At 39.0% G+C, this 20,046-nt stretch overlaps 1 protein-coding gene across 2 annotated transcripts in view; it reads right to left on the bottom strand.

The window, feature by feature from the left end:
- The window catches only part of THADA (THADA, armadillo repeat containing), a 438,429-nt gene that overhangs the window by 249,892 nt on the left and 168,491 nt on the right, over positions 1–20,046 (bottom strand). For both annotated transcript variants that reach the window (XM_027865188.1, XM_027865189.1), the window contains exon 27: positions 1,793–1,882. In XM_027865188.1, coding sequence (XP_027720989.1) covers positions 1,793–1,882 — 90 coding nt within the window. The remainder of the gene's footprint in view (positions 1–1,792; positions 1,883–20,046) is intronic.

Raw genomic sequence — 20,046 nt, 5'->3', positions numbered from 1 at the left:
AAGATTTAATCTTTCTCAGCCTCAGTTTCCCCCTCTGTAAAATGGGGCTATATCTCATAGGATGGTTGTGAGGATCAGTCAGTCAGTATACATTTATCAAGTACCTACTTTGTGCCAGGCACTGTGCTAAGCACTGGGGATGCAAAGAAAGGTAAATGCCGGTCCTCTTTCTCAAGGAGCTCACACTATAAGGTAGAGAAGAAAAAAGTGCAAACAATGATGTACAAACATGCCAAACACAGAATAAATTGAAAATAAACCACAGAGGGAAGGTACTAGGATTAAGAGAGATTGGGAAAAGTTTCCTACAGAAGGTATGATTTTAGATGGTACTTAAAGGAAGTAGGAGAAGATGAGGAGGGAGGGCATTTGAGGCATAGGGGATAGCCAGAGAAAATGCCTAGAATTGGAAAACAGAGTTACTTGTTTGTGGAAAAGCATTTGTAAAATACTTTGAAAACTTTAAAGCAATACATAAATATCAACTATTTTTATTACCATTACTTTATGTGTGGCTTATGGAATTAAACTTATGCTTACAACCTAATTCTCAAAGCTAATAATTGAGTCCATTAGGATATTCTATATTCACTCCAACTATTCACAGGTATGATCTTAGATGAACATGATTCCTTGGTTCCTAAAATTCAAATATATTTGTGAAAATACAAGTACATTATCACTTGCTAAGAGCTAGATGCTCTTCGCAGAAAACCAATCAGCTCATGGGAACAAATTCTAAACAAAAGCATAACTGAACTCTCTGATAAGTTTTCTCCCCCACAATAGACACCTTGCCTCAAGTTCAGTTTTGTTTTTCGGTGTTTTTTGCGTTGATGTTTATAGGATTTGGAAACACATGACAAATTTAACAAATACATAGTCTAAAGTGATCTTGCTAACATAGCACGTAGAAATAGGCAACGAAGGTTTAGCATGTAATCTGTTGTGTTCTGTTGCCACAGTATATGGACCTGTCTTTCTTCCTTCTTGGCTACATCTCCCCTTTGCTCACCTAGACAGAGCTTTCCTACTTGGGAGCACAAGTTATCTGATTAGCCCACATGTTGTTTTGAGCTATGTCAGTGTCAATGCCCCACCACTTGAACTTGTGGAAATTAAAACACAATTAGATGCAGATGTGTTCTGTATTAAGCAAACTCCATACTGCTTATAGATTCTTAGGATTCAGATATGTCGGGGACAGTTGCTTAAATTAAAAACAATCTTGGGCTTACAGAAAAAGTTGACCAAGTAATTCTTTTAAAAAGCAAATTCATTTATTACAATTAGTATATAAGACTAAGTTTACCCTAAATAACTGACTTACACAAAAATTTATGTTAATATACCTATTTCCATGAGGTAGTGTACAATACATAGGAGCATTGATAGGATACAGGGTAAGAAGACACTTTAGAGATATCTTGTCTAACTCCCTGATTTTATAAATGAGGAAACAAAGGCCCATTTCATCAAGTGATTTGACTGAGGTCAGAAAGGAAGTAAGTCACAGAGTCTTGATTTGAACCCTGGTCCTCTGAATCCAAATTCAGTACTACATGGTTGATGGATTTTTTTTTTTTTTAATGCAGCACGGGCACTAAAAGTGAAATTCAGAATCTGATTTTGTAGTATTTCCCTCAAAAGGGAGACCATTTAACAAAATAACTCACTTCCTCCACTTCATCTCCCTCTCCACCCCTTCCAAAACACATATGCGCACATGCATGAACACACACACACACACACACACACACACACACACACACACACTCTTTTCTTTTCTTACCTATCCACAGTATTGGCCACAACTTCTAGTTGCTTGAGAAGGAAGGGATAAAGTGCTGGAAAACGAGAGAAGAATTCTCTCCCTGTCATTCTGTCAAGGAAGCAGAAACAACAGGTAATTATAATCACGAGATCTCCTCTAATCAATTTGATAAGGAAGTCTTCAAAAACATAACAAAGAAAACTAAGGCCATTCTTTTGGTCATTTCATTAAACACAAAACCAATATCCAGAGCTAATCAACAGATTAATACAGGAAAATGAGTAATGATTCTAAGAACTCTTAATAAGCAGAATTATATTTAAATTCAAATGTAACAATTAAATAATTAGATATAATGTACCATGTTCTCCTGGTTCTGCTCACTTCACTTTGCATCGGTTCATGTAAGACTTCCTGAGTTTTTCTGAAACCATCCTGCTCATCATTTCTTACAGCACAATCATATTCTTTTTTTTCTTTTAAAATCTTAGATTGAGGCATAATTTTAATATACAGACTAGATTTTTTCAATTGCTCACTTCTAAGTGTACTTGTTATCAAATGAATTTCTAACTTTTTCTTTATATGCAGAAATAACTCAGCTTTAACCAGTCATTGAAGGGAATTCAGAAAGAAATTAAGAGAATGAAAATTCGTTGTCACAATTCAATCTAAGCTGCAATGAAATTTAAAAGTGGCCCATGAAAATTCTCACAGATAATACTTGATTAACATAGTTTATCTATTTGATAGCCGAACTTGTAGCATTTAGTGTATGAAACACTGTAGTCCAGAAAGAGGTCTATACAACATTATTATGGCTCTATTACAATGATACAAAGCTTGCTGCAATAACAGTTAAATAATACCAAAGTATGGCAAGCTAATGAAATGAGGAACTCTTCATGCAAGTACAATAGCATTATATCACAATCATATGCCACAGCTTGTTTGGCCATCCCCCAATTGATGGCTATTCCCTCAATTTCCAATTCTTTGCCATCCCAAAAAGAGGTGCTATAAATATTTTTGTACATATAAGTCCTTTCCCTTTTTGTTTTTTTTTAATCTCTTTGGGGTACAGACCCAGTAGCGGTACTGCTGGGTCAAAGGGTATAGTTTTATAGCCCTTTGGATGTAGTTCCAAATTGTTCTCCAGAATAGTTGGACTAGTTCACGACTCCACCAATAGTGCATTAGTGACCCTATTTTTTCCACATCCCTTCCAGCATTTGTCATTTTCCTTTTCTGTCGTGTTAGTCAATCTGATACTGGTGGTATCTCAGGGTAGTTTTAATATACATTTCTCCAATCAATAGTGATTTAGAGATTTTTTATGTGACTATTAGCTCTGAGTGAAGGTAAGCTTTTAAGTGATTATTCAAGTCCATAATGGAACAGGATAAGTTTTACAGTGTACCACATACAATGTACAGTGTGCAAAGCAAATCAACCAAAAATGAAAAACACCAGGAAATGACAAACTTGCAAAACTGCCTAATTCATCCTCAGACAATAAGCAAAAACTTTCAGAAGGTCTTGGCTGCTGGAGGAGTTAAGTGATTTCTCTACAATACTGTATTGTCTCCTTGAAACTGGAAAAACAGTGAGCTAAGTTTAAAAAAACAAAAAAACAAAACCAAACAGCTGCTAACCCTTATTATAAAGAAAAAAATATTTGCCATGGGCAACATAATAAAATGACAAGAGTACTGAAGATTGGAAAAAGATAACTTTTATTATTAAAGTTCTTTTTCCATTCAAAACAATACCAAGATTTTCATTAGAAGAGGGACAGGTGAACCTGTAAGATCTGGGAATCTTCATCAGACTATAAAACCTGCAACACCCTCAAAAAATTTGAGGAATTTTTTTTTTTTACATCTAGTAGGCTGGGAAGTCTTGTCCCGTTTGAAGGTATGGTGAACTCTGATAAATATATACTAAGAAGCCAAACTGTTTCGCAATTACAGAAATTCCCAAAGAGACGGCTGCAACCATTCTACATTTCGAGGCTAAGAAATGGACACAAGAGATAGAGGTAAACACACTCCAATGACTTAGGAACTCACCTTATTTAAAACCTATTCATTGAAATGCTACGGATTATAATCAAGTCTAGATATAGAAAGATGTCTTGTTCATCAAATTGGGCAGCTAGGTGGCACAGTGGATAGAGTATCAGTTCTGGAGTCAGGAAGACTCATCTCTCTGAGTTCAAATCCAGCCTCAGACACTTAGTAGCCATATGACTTAGGGCAGGTCACTTAACCCTGATTGCCTCAGTTTCCTCATCTGTAAAATGAGCTGGAGAAGGAAACGGCAAACCACTCCAGTATCTTTGCCAATAAAACCCCAAATGGGGTCATGAAGAATCAGACACAACTGAACAGTAACAACAACAACAACATCAAAGGTATGCCTAATAGTCAATGTGATAAAAGTGTGATTTCATGATGAGGAATTAAAGAATGTGTCAAAATCTGGTGCCAAACCAAGTAAAACAAGTGACTGCAGCAAAAGACTACATTAATAGCTTTCTTTCTAAACGTAAAAAGGTAGTAAGGTCTATGGTATTAAGGCAATAAATTTAATTATTTTACTTTGTTCCAAATAATTTGCACACCACCACTGTAATCCGCTTGGCTTTGGAAGTTCAGTTCCAGGAGCTGAACTGTCCGACTGGTAAGTGACTCTGCTGACAACAAACTCACAGACCCCATGCTATTCAGCAACCCAGGCTGCAGAGTCTTGCCATCTCGCTCCCTCTCCTAACATCCCCTACCTCTTGGCCTGGGAACCTTGGTAATCCAATCGACACAAGCATTAACTTCCGGACCTGATGTTAAATCGACTTCCTTGTGGCTCCACTCACTACTCCTGTGACTTCACAGATGCAAAACACACTCTCTCTCAGTACTGTCTCTCCCAAAAGAATATAAGCAAACTTTGTCTTCCTTTTTTTATATCTGTATCCCTAGGGCTAAGCACCATGCTTGGCACAGAGGAAGCCTTTTTCATTCATAGTATGTTTATAAAAAGCACCCTTATGAAAAATAGAAATGGAAAGAAATAAAGTATGATTTGTGGAAGTATAAAACAAAAGCCATATTCTCCACTCCTTCACCCCAACCCCCAAATCAGTCTCAAAGAACTCAGGGATAGAAATCAAAAGAAGGAAATACAGAGGTATAAAGACAGAAAGCTGGCAAAGTGAAAAAAAAAAACTTGAAGAGTAACCCATCACACGTGGCATAAAGCAGCGACAGAGCCACCAGTGCCCAAGCGAAAGATACACATTTTAGACACAGACCATACAGCAAACACTGCCAACCTGGTCACTTGATGAAAATAAATGTTGAAAGCCAAAAGCCCAGGAGGCTTTCAGTAGGTGTTTCAAATGGCAACCCAATAAACAACCCAAATCTGGCGATTCCTCATGTTCTGTACTTTGAAAGGGCCCCCAGTCAAAGAAGCAAGACTGGCTTCTGGGCCCAGCCAGACCTCCTCTCATGAGCTGATGCTGAGCTCAGAGCATGCCAGTGCTAATGAAACAGGGCTTAGTGATAAAACTGGCAGACCCTCAATAGAAAAACAATATCCCCCAAACAGAAAGAAGCCTACAAGTGCTGGGACAGAGCAAACAAACAAGTTTCAAAACAGATGACTTAAAATGCAAACTAATAAAACCAACTAATGAAAATAAGTTTGGATTTGGAATCCCCTGAGGAAGGCAGCTGGGCTATTCTTAAATTCTTTTCACAAGTTCCTTTTCTGGGCTGACATTACAGAATGACTACTGACTGACTCTTCTTGGACTAGGCCACAAAAGAAGAGGCCTGATCTGTCCTGGGGCTGGAATCCTACCCTCCCCAGAGCATCCGTGCCCCTGACAATTTGGGCTGAAGTGGATAGCATACAAACCACTCTGTTGCTTAGGTTCAAGTTAGCAACAGAGGGACAAAGGAAAAAACACTTGGCCCACGTTGTCTTTCCAGGCTCCTCATTCACCTTCTTATCTTCTGGGAATATCAGTGGGCTTCCCGCACTTTGCCCACTCCTTGAGGGGCTGCTTCCCAGATACAGAATTTCCCAAATGACTCATCTGATGTTAGCATACTATGCCCAATGAAGGAAACAGAAAGCTTTGTTCTGGAAGTCCCCTATCTGTTCTACTTTTTAATGTGAAGAGTGGTCATGGAAACAAATTTCTTCTCTTATATTTGACAGAGTTTTTCAATAAGTCACCAACCATCTATCGAACACTGAATTATATAGGACATCAAACTAGCCACTCTTTCACAGTTTTTTACCATCCTGTTATCTTCTCTGGAGAAAAGCTTTGGTCATCCACAGACAACAATAAGATATGTGCTTGCCAAAGATGTCTGCCACTGTCATAAAAGGTCCAACACAGGGTACAAAAGGAAGAATTCCCAATAGATTGTGAGGCCCAAGAGACATCTTTATTTTGCAGGTGACGCTGTGCTGAATGCATCAAATTCCGGGACACTGGAGCCTACTAAATGAGATCCAAAGTTCCTGAAAGGAACTCAAGAAAACTATCTACACAGGAAAAACCAAGCAGACAAAGGATGCTTCTTGTGCAAAATATACTACATAGTAGGCTAGACAACCTCTAGAGCTGGCCAATGAACGCATGTATCTCAGAGAGACACTGCAAATAGATAATGCATTAGATCATGAACAGACTAGGAGAAGAGTAAGTATTATTCCCCTTGGAAAACTGCAGTGCTTTTTAAAAAAATTTTTTTATTATTATTCTGAATTTAACACCAACATTTCCAAGTACAAAGAAGAACAGAAAGAGGACTACATGTGAAAACATGAATCTCTGTTATGTATAGCTCTTTTAAAAATATATATATATATATATATATATATACACACATATAATAATATTCAACACCTAGCTTCAAAGCATCATGCTTATTTGTATCTCCCTCCAAAGCGCCCACTGTTTTCTTCTGTGCATTTTTTTAAAATGCTGGTGCCATGGAATCCACTCACGTAGATAGGTCTAAACATATCTCACATGGGCATAGTGAGACCTACTTAGTTTATGATGAGTGACTCCTTCACTCCAACCTGCCCTCACATTGACAAGTCCAGGTTCTCTGAGATAGACTACCATCACACAATCCCATGCAAATTTCCAACTTAGAGATAACTTTTTTGAGGGAAAAGATACTCTCCATACTCACCACTCTAGCTACTGAGTTCCCAATGACATACCCAACCAGCCACTCACAATAATCGGAATCTTAGATCTTAATCATTAGGCAATAATAATAATATCATAGATACTTAAATATAATCAGAAAATGTATAAGAATAAAATATATATCACAATCAACACATAACCCTAAGTCACACTCTACCACCAATGTATTCAATATCTGTAGAGAAGAGTGAGTACAAACTTACAGGAAACTGGTATAGCAATATGTGAGGGAGAAAAACCCAGGTGTGCCAGATAACTCATAAATCTAGACTTCAGGCTTTGATATCTACTCAGGAACAGCTATACCACATTAAAGCACTTCTTTGCTAACTGTTTTTTTTGCTGGTCCTCAATGGTAAATTCTCTTCCCTTCTAAGTCAACATTTAGAAAATACTACCTCTTAATCTGAATGGCAATGTCCTTAAAGCCAGAGAATTTAAAATTCATCAAGCTATCCACCCCTGGACTACACAAATCAGCTTTACCAGCTCTGCATTTACCAAGATACTGCATTACTCAAATCAGAAAAGAGTTCATAACAAACAACTCAGGTTTACTTTCTGGACAAGGCAAACCAGCCTAGCCAGATCTTCTTATACAGCAAGGCAGCAGCATTACCTGTCTTTCTCCTTTTTGCTTCTCCTTCTCAAACCACAGTGGGGCAAGGGAGAGGTGGGGGTATTGAGAAAAAGGTAAAACGCACTTCTGAGAGCCTTCACCTCTCAAGTTCTAAATGATACCAAAAGGCAAAAACTGGAACTGTAGTCATACCAGCAACTAAAACCTTCTTAACGGCTAACTGCTCTTGCTTTTAGTCTCCTCAAATAGTCAGGCAACCAGGCAATCAATAAGCATTTATTAAGCACCTACTAGGTGCCAGGTGCTGTGCTAAGCACTGGAGATACAAAGAAAGGCAAAAGGCAGTCCGTGCCATCAAGGAACTTACAATCTAATGGGAGAAGAGACAACATGCAAACAAGTATGCACAAACAAGCTAAATATGGAATAAATAGGAAGTGATCAACAGAGGGAAAGCCCTAGAATAATCAGGGATTGGGAAAGGCTTCCTTTAGAATGTGAGATTTTAGCTGGGCTTGAAAGAAGCCAAGAGGGAGAGATGAGGAGGGAGAGCACTCATGAATGGGGGATAGGTTATAAAGAGCTTTTGAACTCCAAACAGAGGATATTGGATTTGATTTTGGAGGTGACAGGGAGACACTGGAGTTTACTGATTGAGAGGAGTGACATGGGAGGGCCTGTGCTTTAGGAAAATCACTTTGGTAGCTAAATTGAGGACAGACTGGGAAGAGGAGAGACTCGAGGGCCTGTATCAGGGCAGTGGTGATGTCAGAAGAGAGAAGGAGGATTATTTGAGAGATGATGCAAAGGCAACAGATTGAATAAGGAGGGTGAGAGATTGAGGATGACACTTGGGTGGTTTGCCTGAGAAACTGGGAGGATGGTGGTGCTTTCAACTGTAATAGGGAAATTTGGAATTGGGGAAAGTTTAAGGGGAAAGATAGTGAGTTCGGTCTGGGATATGTTAACAAACATTCTAAATCCTTAAAAGATTTAAACTTAAATTCTTAAAAGATGCAAAACTTAAAAGACGTAACTGGATGTACAATTCTAGATGTCTGAAAGGCAGTTGGTAATGAGAATCTGGAAAACAGCAGAGAGGTCAGGACTAGATAAGTAGATTTGAGAATCATTAGCATAGAGATGATAATTAAACCCACGGAACTTAATGAGATCACCAAATAGAGTAGTATCGAGGGAGAAGGGGGCTCAGGAGAGTATATTTCCCCTCAAAAGGGTTACTTCTAAAGCCCTGTTCGACACTCAAAGTTAGTGGGAGTGACCAGATGAGGACCCAGCAAAGGAGACTGGGAAGCGGTTAGGGAGGAGTAGAACCAGGAATGAATGGCATCACAAAAACCTAGAGAGAAGAAAGTATCCCAGAGAAGAGGGTGATCAACAGTGTCAAAGGATGAAGAGGGGGCAAGAAGGATGGGGACCGAGAAAAAGCCACTGGATCTGGCAGCTGTGAGCGCATTGGTGATTTTGCTGAAGCAGTTTCAGGTGAATGATGAGGGGAAACAAACCACTTTTAGAGCCTGCTATTTCTCTCCTCTTCTGTCAGGCTCTTCAGCCTTCAGCCTTAGTCTCATCTATCTCCTATAGCTCCAGTAACAGCTTAAAATCAGAGCCTCCTGGCTCTTAGTGGCTCACTTTTAAACTCTCCAAATTTCCCCTAGGAAACTGACAGTCCTTTTTCAAACATACTTCAGTCTCTAAATAGTTGTATGATTTTTCATTTGGTAAGTTCTTAACCTTTTTTGTTCACAGTTACGTGCAAATGAATCCTATAGCTCTAAAGTCCTCAACAAATTCCAATATCGCAATTTATGTCCTTGAGTCTATGCTTCTCTAGACTCATATTTTTCCAGTTTTTAGTAAATAAAATAACTTCTGCTGTCCTTTAAACCATCAAGCCAATTTATATACAAGTGAGGTATCCTTCCATATCTTTTACAAGGTGATTTGAATCTTTATAGTTATACCAGGGGCAGCTAGGCAGCGCAGTGGATAGAGTGTCAAGACTGGAGTCAGAAAGACCTGAGTTCAAATCCAATCTTGGACACTTACTAGATGGATGATCCTGGGCAAGTCACTTAATCCTGTTTATCTCAGTTTTCTCATCTGTAAAATGAGGTGGAGATAGAGATGGCAAACCACTCCAGTACCTTTGCCAAGAAACCCTAAATGGTGTCACAGTGAGTTGGACATGACTAAAACGAACATTGTGCAACAACAAAATTTGAGCCAGAATTCATATTCTGTGCAAAACTATTTAAATTCCATCTGGAAGTTATTTCTTCATACATGTATTTTACCTCTTAACCTCTAAGTGCCCCAGGCAACTCTGTAAGTCTATAAGTTGTCATGAAGATAACAGTGGAAGGAGTTTCCTCTTCTAGAAGTTCTCTACACCAATGAAATTACAGGTCCAGTCTCTAGACCCTTAATTTTTATGTCTTTTGTTTTTACATCACATTCATTTCTACGTATATTCTTCCACCACCTGGCCCTACTTAATAAGTCATCCTTTATAACAAAGAAATGTTATAAAGGTAAAAAAAGAAAAAAGATCAGCAAAATTAGTTAAGTTCAATAGTATAGGCAATGTTACATACCCATAATCCCTCACTTCCACAAGGAAAGGAAAAAAAGTGTATTTTCTCATCTCTTCTCCAAGGTCAAGCCTGTTCATTATAATTAGAGAATATTCTATTCTTGGGTTTGTGGTGGTGGTCTTTTTTGTTCTTTCCATTTATCTTGTTGGAGTTATTGTGCATATGTTGTTTTCTGTACTTGACTATGCATCAGTTCACATAAGTTTTCCTATACTTCCTTTGAATATTAGAGTATAATCACTGTTAGCCTTTATCCACTCTGATTCTGCTGATTTCACGCTATCATTATCTTTCTACATTCCCTGTCTTTCTATTATCTCTTATCTTTCTATATTTCCTTGGATGCTCCATTTCTGTGGCAAAATTACATAACATTGTATAAATATACCACACCTTGCCCAAGCTCACAAGCTTTTTGTCACATTTGTCAGGGGTAGAACTTGTCCTGACACTGGGGCTGGATCACTACCTACTGCCCCAAGAGTTCTTAACCTTTTTTGTGTCATGGAGCCTTTTAGCAATAATCTGGTAAAGCCTATGGATCTCTTCTCACAATAATGTTTTTAAATGCATAAAATAAAAGACATATTGAAAAAGTTATCAAAATATTTTTAAAAACAAATCCATGGACCTATATTAATAACCCTTGCACAACACCATACTATCTCTTAGCGCCCCAAGACAGCTCTCTAAGACTGTATGTTTTAGAAGATAAGCTAAACTGCATTGTAGAGGAAGTTTCTTGGTGAAGGGTTTACTACACCAGAAATCATAGGTCTGAACACACTGCTCTACATTCATATACAATTCAGTTATTCTGCAACTTCTAGACATGTAAGTTCTTTTCAATACTTTCTATTATAATTAGAGCAACTAAGAATATTTTTGTACATGTCCTTTTTTTCTTTTCATAACATTTTAGGGACAGAGCTAGTAATAAAGTTTTTAAAGGAATGGGATATTATTTTCAAAACACGAAATGTGTGAGGGAAAAAAGAGGGAAGGGATGCCTGACTGTCCAAATAGGGCTGAAACTTTTTTGTTTGTTTACATTGGAGACAAAAGAGTACCTTAAATAAACATTGATAAGGAATGAATGAAATGTGGCATATAAATGTAATACAACAAATTTTGATACTTAAAAAATGATGAAAATAAAGAATTCAAAGAAACATGGGAAGACTTGTAATGAAATGATATAGAGAAAAATAAGCAGAACCAGATGAGCAATACGCAGTTATAATTCATACTCTGGGTTCTAGGGGGTAACCCTGATACAGGTAGAGTACACTCCTATAACTTGCCACCATAGCTCCAGAGCCCCCATTAGTGGTGTAAATGCTTTCAATTTATACAAAATCAGTCACAATGATAACACGGACTCAAACATGAATCATTTACTAAGAAGTAAGGCAAAAACATATAACTTTTATACACTGGAAGGCTAAAGTAAGAAATAAAAAAATAAAATAGTCCTTCTATAGAACAGGGGTCACGCTTTCCCACCAATGCATTAAGTGTCCATGGAGGGAAATGCCTTTCCTCTGTTGATTATTTCAAATTTATCTTGCACCTATTTGTTTATATATAGTTGTTTGTATGTTGTCTCCACCATTAGACTTTGAGTTCCTTGAAAGCTGAAATTGTCTTTTACCTTTCTTTGTATACCTGTTTCTTAACATAATGCCTGATATATAGTAGGCATTTAATAAATGTTTGTTGACTGACTGACACACTTACAGAAACCTGGCAATGAGGCACATGAGTAGGGAAACTCATAAGTATGGAATGGCAGGCTGTGTTTCCTGGGTATCTTTAGGGAACACGTTGAGCAAACCCACTTCTTTGCTAACTGCTCCCCTAGTGGTTCTCACAGACCTCTTTAAGGGCAAAGCCACTTGTCTGCTACTCTCAGGCTACTGAAGCAGTATTGAGTTCTTTTAGCTCACAGCCACCCTTGGCAGGCCACTAAGAAAATGTTAAGCTATTTCTATGACAAGCAATTACTTTAAGTGACAGAACTAAAAGCTCCTCACATTTGCTCCGGGCCTCTGAGGAATTTCTCCCTTTAAATCTGTGGCTAACAATAGGGCCATGTAGCCTCTCCCTAGGCAGCCCTTATCAAATAGTGGGTTCTGTTTTCTCCACTAAGTTTACAGCAAAATCATTCCTCATCTACAAAAGGTACAAGACAAAAAAAAGTAGATGCAAATCCTGTCTTTCCTCTTCTGTGTCTCCCTCTCAATCTATAAAGGGCAGTAAAGAGCAGCAAGCCCCTGAGAGGTTTTCCCTCTCTCAGGCTGCAGGTGGCAATAAAGGGCAATGATCCCAATCTGCTCAGCACAGGGCAGGAATCTCCTTTCTTCCAACCAGCTTCTGGCATCTATTTCACTGTCCTCCAAACAAACAGCCGCTCCCACTGGCTGTGAAGCCAGCCTATCAGCTACACTCAGCTCCTGTTAATTTCAGTAAACATCTTTGCTATTACCTCCAGTGTATTCTACCCCTGGCTCCTGCCTTTTCTTCTCATCTCCAATGCCTATCTTCCTCTAGCCATTCCTTAGGAATCTTCAGTCTCAAATCAAGTACTGTTCATGAGTCCTTATCACCCGTTTCAAAGTTTTGAATTGTGTAAAAACCCAAATCCACTGTTTTATCTGGGAAAATACAAACCAAACACAAACTTTCCCCTAGTTCCCAAACAGTTCTAGGATTCATAGCTCCTCAGACTTCCCTGAAGAGTCATGTGCAAATGGGCCGTTAGACAACAACTGTGCTGTAGTTATCCAGCGTTTAAAACAAGCCCTCTCAGTACATTTATACACAAATGTTCTTTTCCTGCCCTCTTCAGTTGCCAAATTCCTACATTAAAAAGGAGCAGTGTGTTACATACATAACGCAAACAAAAACAACTTTAAAAGGCACACAGATATGATTAATGAAAATGAACAATCTTGACAAAACCACTCCCCTCCTCCTTTCAGCAGAGAGGACTACAAGGAGGGAATGTTGTAGACGATGTCAGTCCTTTTAACAGCTGTTTTTGCTTGCTTGACGGCTTTCCTTTGTTACAAGGAGAGTCCTTTGGGGGTGGGGAATAACAGTACAGCATAAACAAAAGACATAAATAAATTTTTTTAAATTTAAAAACTGTAAAAGACAGTTAGAGGCTAGTTCGTCCCTTCGTCCCTAGTATATAAGAGTAGGCACTTAATGAATGCTTCATTAAACAATCAAGCGGCAAATGTCCACAAAGAATTGCACCAAGAATAGGGAAAAATATATAGACAAGGTATCATCCCTGGACTCATTGAACTGACAGTCTAGAAGATAATAGATCCAAAGACACAACTATAGCATGCAGAATTACAGCTCAAATACATTAGAATTTTGATAGTTTTGTTTATTTGGTTTTTTTTAAATGTATGTAAGTTTTACTTAAAACTAAGGAGAAAAGCCATTATTCACAGTGGGAATAAGGGAAAATTTCATGGAAAAAGTGATATTTAACTTGAGCTTTAAAAGATAAATAGTAGCTGAAAAGAAAAAAAAGGAATGGAGAGAGTGGGTATTCTATGTATAAGTAAAAGAATAAGCAAAAACTTATAGGTATGAGATCACAGGAAATGTTTAAGAGGACAAAAAGTAGTCCAGTTTGGCTAAAACACAGAATTCACTGGCAAGAATAATATGGGCTAAGGTTAGAAAGATATGGTGGTACCATATTACTGGGGGAAGAGAGGGTGGCTGGTCTTCAATGATAGGCAAAGGAATTTGAAATATGAACTCAAGAAGCAATAAAGAGCTGCTGAATATTTTTGAGAAGGATGATATGACCAGCTCTATGAATGAGGAAAATTGTTTGGAAGCGTATGGAAGACAGATTGTGGGAGAAAGAGAGAGGAGGTAGAAAGAGCTATTAGAAATCTATGACCATATGGTTGGTAATGAGGACCTGTTGTAGGTAGAAGAAATCAGTTCAAGTCAATAAGCATTCATTACATGCTTACTATATGTCAGACTTTGCTAAACACTGGTGATACAAAGAAAGGCAAAAACAGTTCCTTGCTTCAAGGAAGTCACATTTTAATGGGGGGAAAGATATGCAAACAACTATATACATTCTATCTCTATTTCTATAGCTATATCATGAGGGTATTAAAGGTACAGATATGTATAGGTATAAGTATCCCAGACACACAAATGTAAATACACACACACTCATACACATACACACACACACACACACAGACACAGCCCTACATATATACCCTACATATAGTTAAGATATTAAGATATATAGATATGCAGATAGATAGACAGATATGTGTCATAAGTTAGGGATAATGAGATCATTTTGAATTGGGAAAGGTTTCTTATATAAGATGGTATTTTAGCTAAGACTTGAAAAAAGGCAGGAGTCAGACACAAGGGGGAGAGGATTCCTGGCATAGGAGAAAGCCAGGGAAAAGGCACAGGGTCCGAGTGTTTTATCTGACACAACAAGGAAGCCAGGGTCACCGTGCTGTACAGCACATGGAGATGAGCTAAGTATAAGAATACTGGAAAGCTAAGAAGGGGCCAGGTTGTAAAGGGCTTTAAAAGTCAAACAGATTTTATACAGTTCCCGGCACACAGTGAATGCTTACTAAATGCTTGTCAATCTTGGAAGTAACAGGGAGTTTAGGGGAGGTGGGGTGGCAATGACTTGTTTTGTTGTTCAGTCATTTGCAGTCATGTCCAACACTTTGTGACCCCTTTTGGGGTTTTTTTTGGCAAAGGTACTAGCATGGTTTGCCATTTCCTTCTCCAGCTCATTTTACAGATGAGAAAACTGAGGCAAACAGGGTTAAGTGACTTGCCCAGGAACACACAGCTACTAAGTGTCTGAGGCCAGATTTGAACTCAGGAAGATGAATCTTGCCGACTCCAGGCTCAGCACTCTATCCACTATGCCACTTAGCTGACCCAATGACATGTGGAGACCTGCACTTTAGGAAGATCACTCTGGTACGTGAAGTGAAATGAAAGTGGGCAGAGACCTGAGACAGGCAAACCAACAGAATTTACGGCCTGTGCAACAGAAATAATTGGCAAAACAGAAAAACTTTAATCCGTGGTGGCAAGTCTCACTAAAGAAATGAAAGTGAGAATAACTGAATGGGAATGCAAATACACAGAAGTAAAGGACAATCTGGATGAAAAGAAGCAAAAAATTGTTAACACTAAAAAGAAAAGATCTCTACACAAGCAGAACACATACTGATCTTGAGATAACTTAAGGATGATAAATTTCCCAGGACAATAGGACAAATCAAAAACAAACAAACAAAACAAACAAACAAAAACAACACCCTGTACACGAGGGTGTACAAAAGCAAGAAATATAACAAAACTTCCCAGAATTCCTAAACACAGAAAACAAAGTGCCAATCAAAAGAATCCATAAAAGACCATTAGATTTGGCAATTATTAGCTCACTGGTAACTCAGGTGAGCAGTTTCAGTTAATTGAAGTCAAAAGAGTTTAGAAGAGAACGGAAGTGGAGGGACCCATTGTAGATGGCTTTTGCAAAGAGATCAGCCACAGAAGGGAGGAGAGATAAGGATGGCAGCTAGGTGGATAGATCAAATAAGGTTTTTTTTGAGGATGAAGAACCCCATGTTTGCAGGCAGCGGAGAAGAAGCCAGCATAGTAGAGCCTGAAGACTAGAGATGATGGAGAGGGCAATATGCTAAAGAACATGATCTGTCATGGGATCTGGGGCGCATGAAGAGGGGTCTGCCTTGTTATGGAGAAGGGCTGCCTCTTTATATGAATGACAAGAGCTGTGGAAAGGAGAGAAGAACAACCTTGCTGAATAGCCTCAATTTTGTCAGGTAGGCGTGAGACTAAGTTAACATTCTCAGTTGAACGGCAGGGGCTGGGGATCAAATGGCAAAAGAGGTTCAAGATGGGACGAAAAGATTTGAAAAAATAGTAAGTAGGATAGTGAAATAACTAGGAAGGTGTAAAAGAATGACTTGCTGGAGTGAAGGCCTTGTTGATATAATATAATATAAATTTGTAATGGGTCCAGTTTAAGAAGTTTCATGATTTTCTCCTGTTCATTCGTCAGCAGAAGCAGGACTAGGGAACAAGGCAAGGATGCAAGAGAAGCTGGAGAGGTAGAATCAGCAAGACAGGGTCAGTGACTGGATCCACAAGGTGAAGTAAAGAGTTAAAAAAAAAACAGCCTAGTAAGGGTTCAGACCAGAGAGACCAGGTAAGTGGCACTGCTTCTGAGAGAAACAGGGAAGTCAGAACAAGGAGCATTTATGGATCAAGACTGTGAGGAACATGGCTCCATTGGCTGCTGGAGAAGGGTGAAAACATGTAAAAGCATTTACAAGTTCTTAGCATGTTCCTGACACTGTGCTCAGCACTGGCAATACTAATATGAAACTGAGACAGTCCCTGCCCTCAGTGAGCTTCTGTGTCAATAACACAGGGTGGGAGAAAGCCAGGGAAGGAAGCCTTCTTGGTCTGGGTAAGTGGAGGCAGAAGTGGCAATAATCACGTCCTTTCCAGAAGCAACGATAGTATTGATGTGATTAGTGTTCCCAGAGCAAGAGGTAGAAGAAACGGGACGGTAAGAACGGGATGCTGCCCATCTTTCTGACATCAGGTTTCCCCTCATTAAATTTCCTGTCAAATCTCAGCCATACCATAACAACCTAGAAAAAGCAGAGTACCCCACAGTGTGCAGAGAGGCTAGGAAGATCAACAGAAGTTAGAGCCCCAACTTTCAAGCAAATTAGAATAATGAAGAACTGGAACTGGAAGAGACTGGAGCAATCAGCTTGTTCAACCTTCTCATCTTACAAAGAGAACACAATGAGGTTTAGAAAGATTATGTGACTTTACCAAGGTCAAACATCTAACTCGTAACAGATGTGAGGGTAGAACTCGGGTCTCTTGACTCTCAGACATCAATCTTAGCACCACCACTGAGCTGTCAATGTGAAATCTCCTGTTAACAAAATAAACATTACAATGAGAAGCATTTGCTCAATGAATATGGAACTCTCTGTGAGACAGAAAGGGTCCATTTGACCTGGAATGTCTAAGAATTCCTGGGGCTAGTGGGTATTTAATGGATAGAGAAAAGAGTAGCAGTTCAGGCCACCCATGGTCAGGATGGCTTTCTACAATATTACTCTCCATCACATCCTATCTACTAGTGGGGTTAAAATTCAACTCAAGGTTCTAAACTTACTTTTAACTTCACAAACTAAGCCAACCCATCCATCAATTTTTGATGAACAGGTGAAGAAACACACATTCAGACAGGTTAATATTAAAAATCTTCTCATATGGCCTTATGAGAGGTTTTTCAAATTTCAGTAGGTCATAGAAATTCTATTCGACCTGAAAATTTGGTATTGACCTTTCCAATGTCATCTTACCTTTCTTCTCACATTCCCTTTCTTTTAGTTCTTATTTTCTCACATACCAAAACAGAAAGAACCCAGCCCTCTGAAAACATAATAAAAGTTCCCTCACATCCACTAACTCCTATAAAAAAAATCAAAGTAAAACTGAATATATGTTCATTTCATTCTACTGCCTGACTTTTCAATACTCAAAGAGAATCCACAGACTCTTGGCCAAAGCTAATTTGTAATATAGGGTCTTTGATGCACCCACCCACCCAGACTGGCAGGTTCATACCCACTTCTGAAGCTCTACCAATTACCTGGTCCCTGCAGGAATGGGCTACCTATTTTTTTTGGCTGAAGCTGTCATGATAAGAAGTAAGGCAGCTACACTGATTAGCAGAGAAGCCCAGCAGCTGCTCAGTCACTCACAAGAACCAGCATAGCAGAGCCCACACATGGCTGATTATCTTACCTGTGTGGCCACCTCAGCTCTCTGTCACCAGTGTATGGGTTATGGCAGTGCGGTATGATGTGGTATGAGTATCCAATAGAATGAAAAGATACACTGAAGAAGCTCTTCCCACCTTCTTCTTTTCTCACAGACATTTCACGTGCCCTGCCCAGGGACCAAACAATTTGGCCTTTACTGTCTCAGTACAAGACTGCTTCATTGTACACATCCTTGGGAGGACAAGGTCTTATGATGAGGTCCCACTGGTGTACAAGTGCTGTTAGGGTTAGTGGCCTTTGGCAAGTTCAGGCTCACAGACTTTTGTTTCAGGCAGAGAGAGATACAGAGGCCAATTTTACTTGAAAACTGGGGGAACGAGACAGGTATGACAGACAGCACTGAACGGATAGCCAGATGTACATTTCAATCAACAAAAGAATCTGTCTGTAAATGTCTATAATGTCAAATGCTATGTAAAAATATTTTTTCAAAGTCAAGGAAATGAAACAAGATTGCAAATGCAGAATGGGGTTCCCTGCTGTTATCAGACTATTTAAAAGTATTTTCATCCCACTGGACAGCCATGTTAGACCTTGGAGATTTCTTCCTTACACTGTACAATTTGCCTAGAAGTGCTGAGAGACTGGAATAATTTTTGAAACATCAACCAAATCTCCAGATGAAGAGAAAGGACAAGTAAGTACTTGGAAAGAGCAGGGATAACAGCTTAACGTTTTGGACAACTTCAACAGTCCTGTTTGCTTTTCTATAAACCAGAAAGATAATCCAGGATAAGCACAAATCATATTGTTGTTATTATGCAAAACTCCAAACTCTGGCTCCTGGGTTTGGCAGCAGGAAGCCTGTTGGCTTCAGAAGAGATACAGATGAAATTTATTTAATTAATCATTCCAAGATCAGGGGCCTTGTGTTTGGTGTTCTCATGAGAAGGTGGCTTAATCAAGTATTTTGAAGTTAGCATACTACCCACTTCTTACACACATGGCACTCCCTTTCATAAAAGCCACAATCCTGCCCAATTAGCCTCTTTTGCTATTGCTCCTTTTCAACCTGTCCGCTCCTACCTCTGTGTGCTCTCCCTCATGCCCTGAACAGAATCCATCATTCCCCATTCTGCCCACTGGCATCCTTCCCCTCCTTTAAGGACCATCTCAAGTACTACCTCCTCTATGAAGCCTATTCAAATCCCTCCACCTAGAAAGGATGCTTCTTTCAATGAGCCTCTTGGACCATTCACTTTGGAGCCTCCTATGCACCTAACCATTTTCCAACCTTGTCCTAGTTGTTTGCACACTTCTAAGCTTCACCACTACAATATAAAAGCCTTGAAGAAAAAGACTATATTATTTTTTCATTTTTATATGCCAAGCCCCTAGCTCAGTGCTTTTGTACAGGAAAAACTGGCTGTTTGTTGAACTGACTTGAATACAGAGATGTCAATCACTTAGCTCTCAAGATGAAGCCTTTCCCAGTCCCTCTTAATTCTAGTGCCTTCCCCCTCTATCAATTATTTCCTCTTTATCCTGTACACAACTTGCTTTGTAAATAATTGCATGTTGTTTCTCTCATTAGATTGTGAGCTCCCTGAGGGCAGGGATGGCCTTTTGCCTCCTTTTGTACCCCCAGCTTAGTACAGTGCCTGGCATATAGTAGGCACTTTGTAAACGTTTATGGATTGACTGAATCTCCCTTTGATTTTTATTCCCTCTACAATGAAGAACAGATAATTATAAATTTCCACATAACTGCTCATGTAAGTTGTTCTGGGTTCTGCCTCCCCAGGTAGATTGTAAACTCCTTAAGGGCAAAGACTATATCTTGTACATCTTTAGGTTTTGTAACTCCTAGAATATGATACTTAACACCTTTTTAAAAAATGATCAACCAATACTCTCATTAAGACAATTTATTTTCAAAGAGTAATTGAGGCAATGAT

This window comes from Vombatus ursinus, unplaced genomic scaffold (assembly GCF_900497805.2).
Source record: "Vombatus ursinus unplaced genomic scaffold, bare-nosed wombat genome assembly UNPS02014778.1, whole genome shotgun sequence".
Lineage (NCBI taxonomy): Eukaryota > Metazoa > Chordata > Mammalia > Diprotodontia > Vombatidae > Vombatus > Vombatus ursinus.
This window is presented reverse-complemented; position numbering and strand designations above follow the sequence as displayed.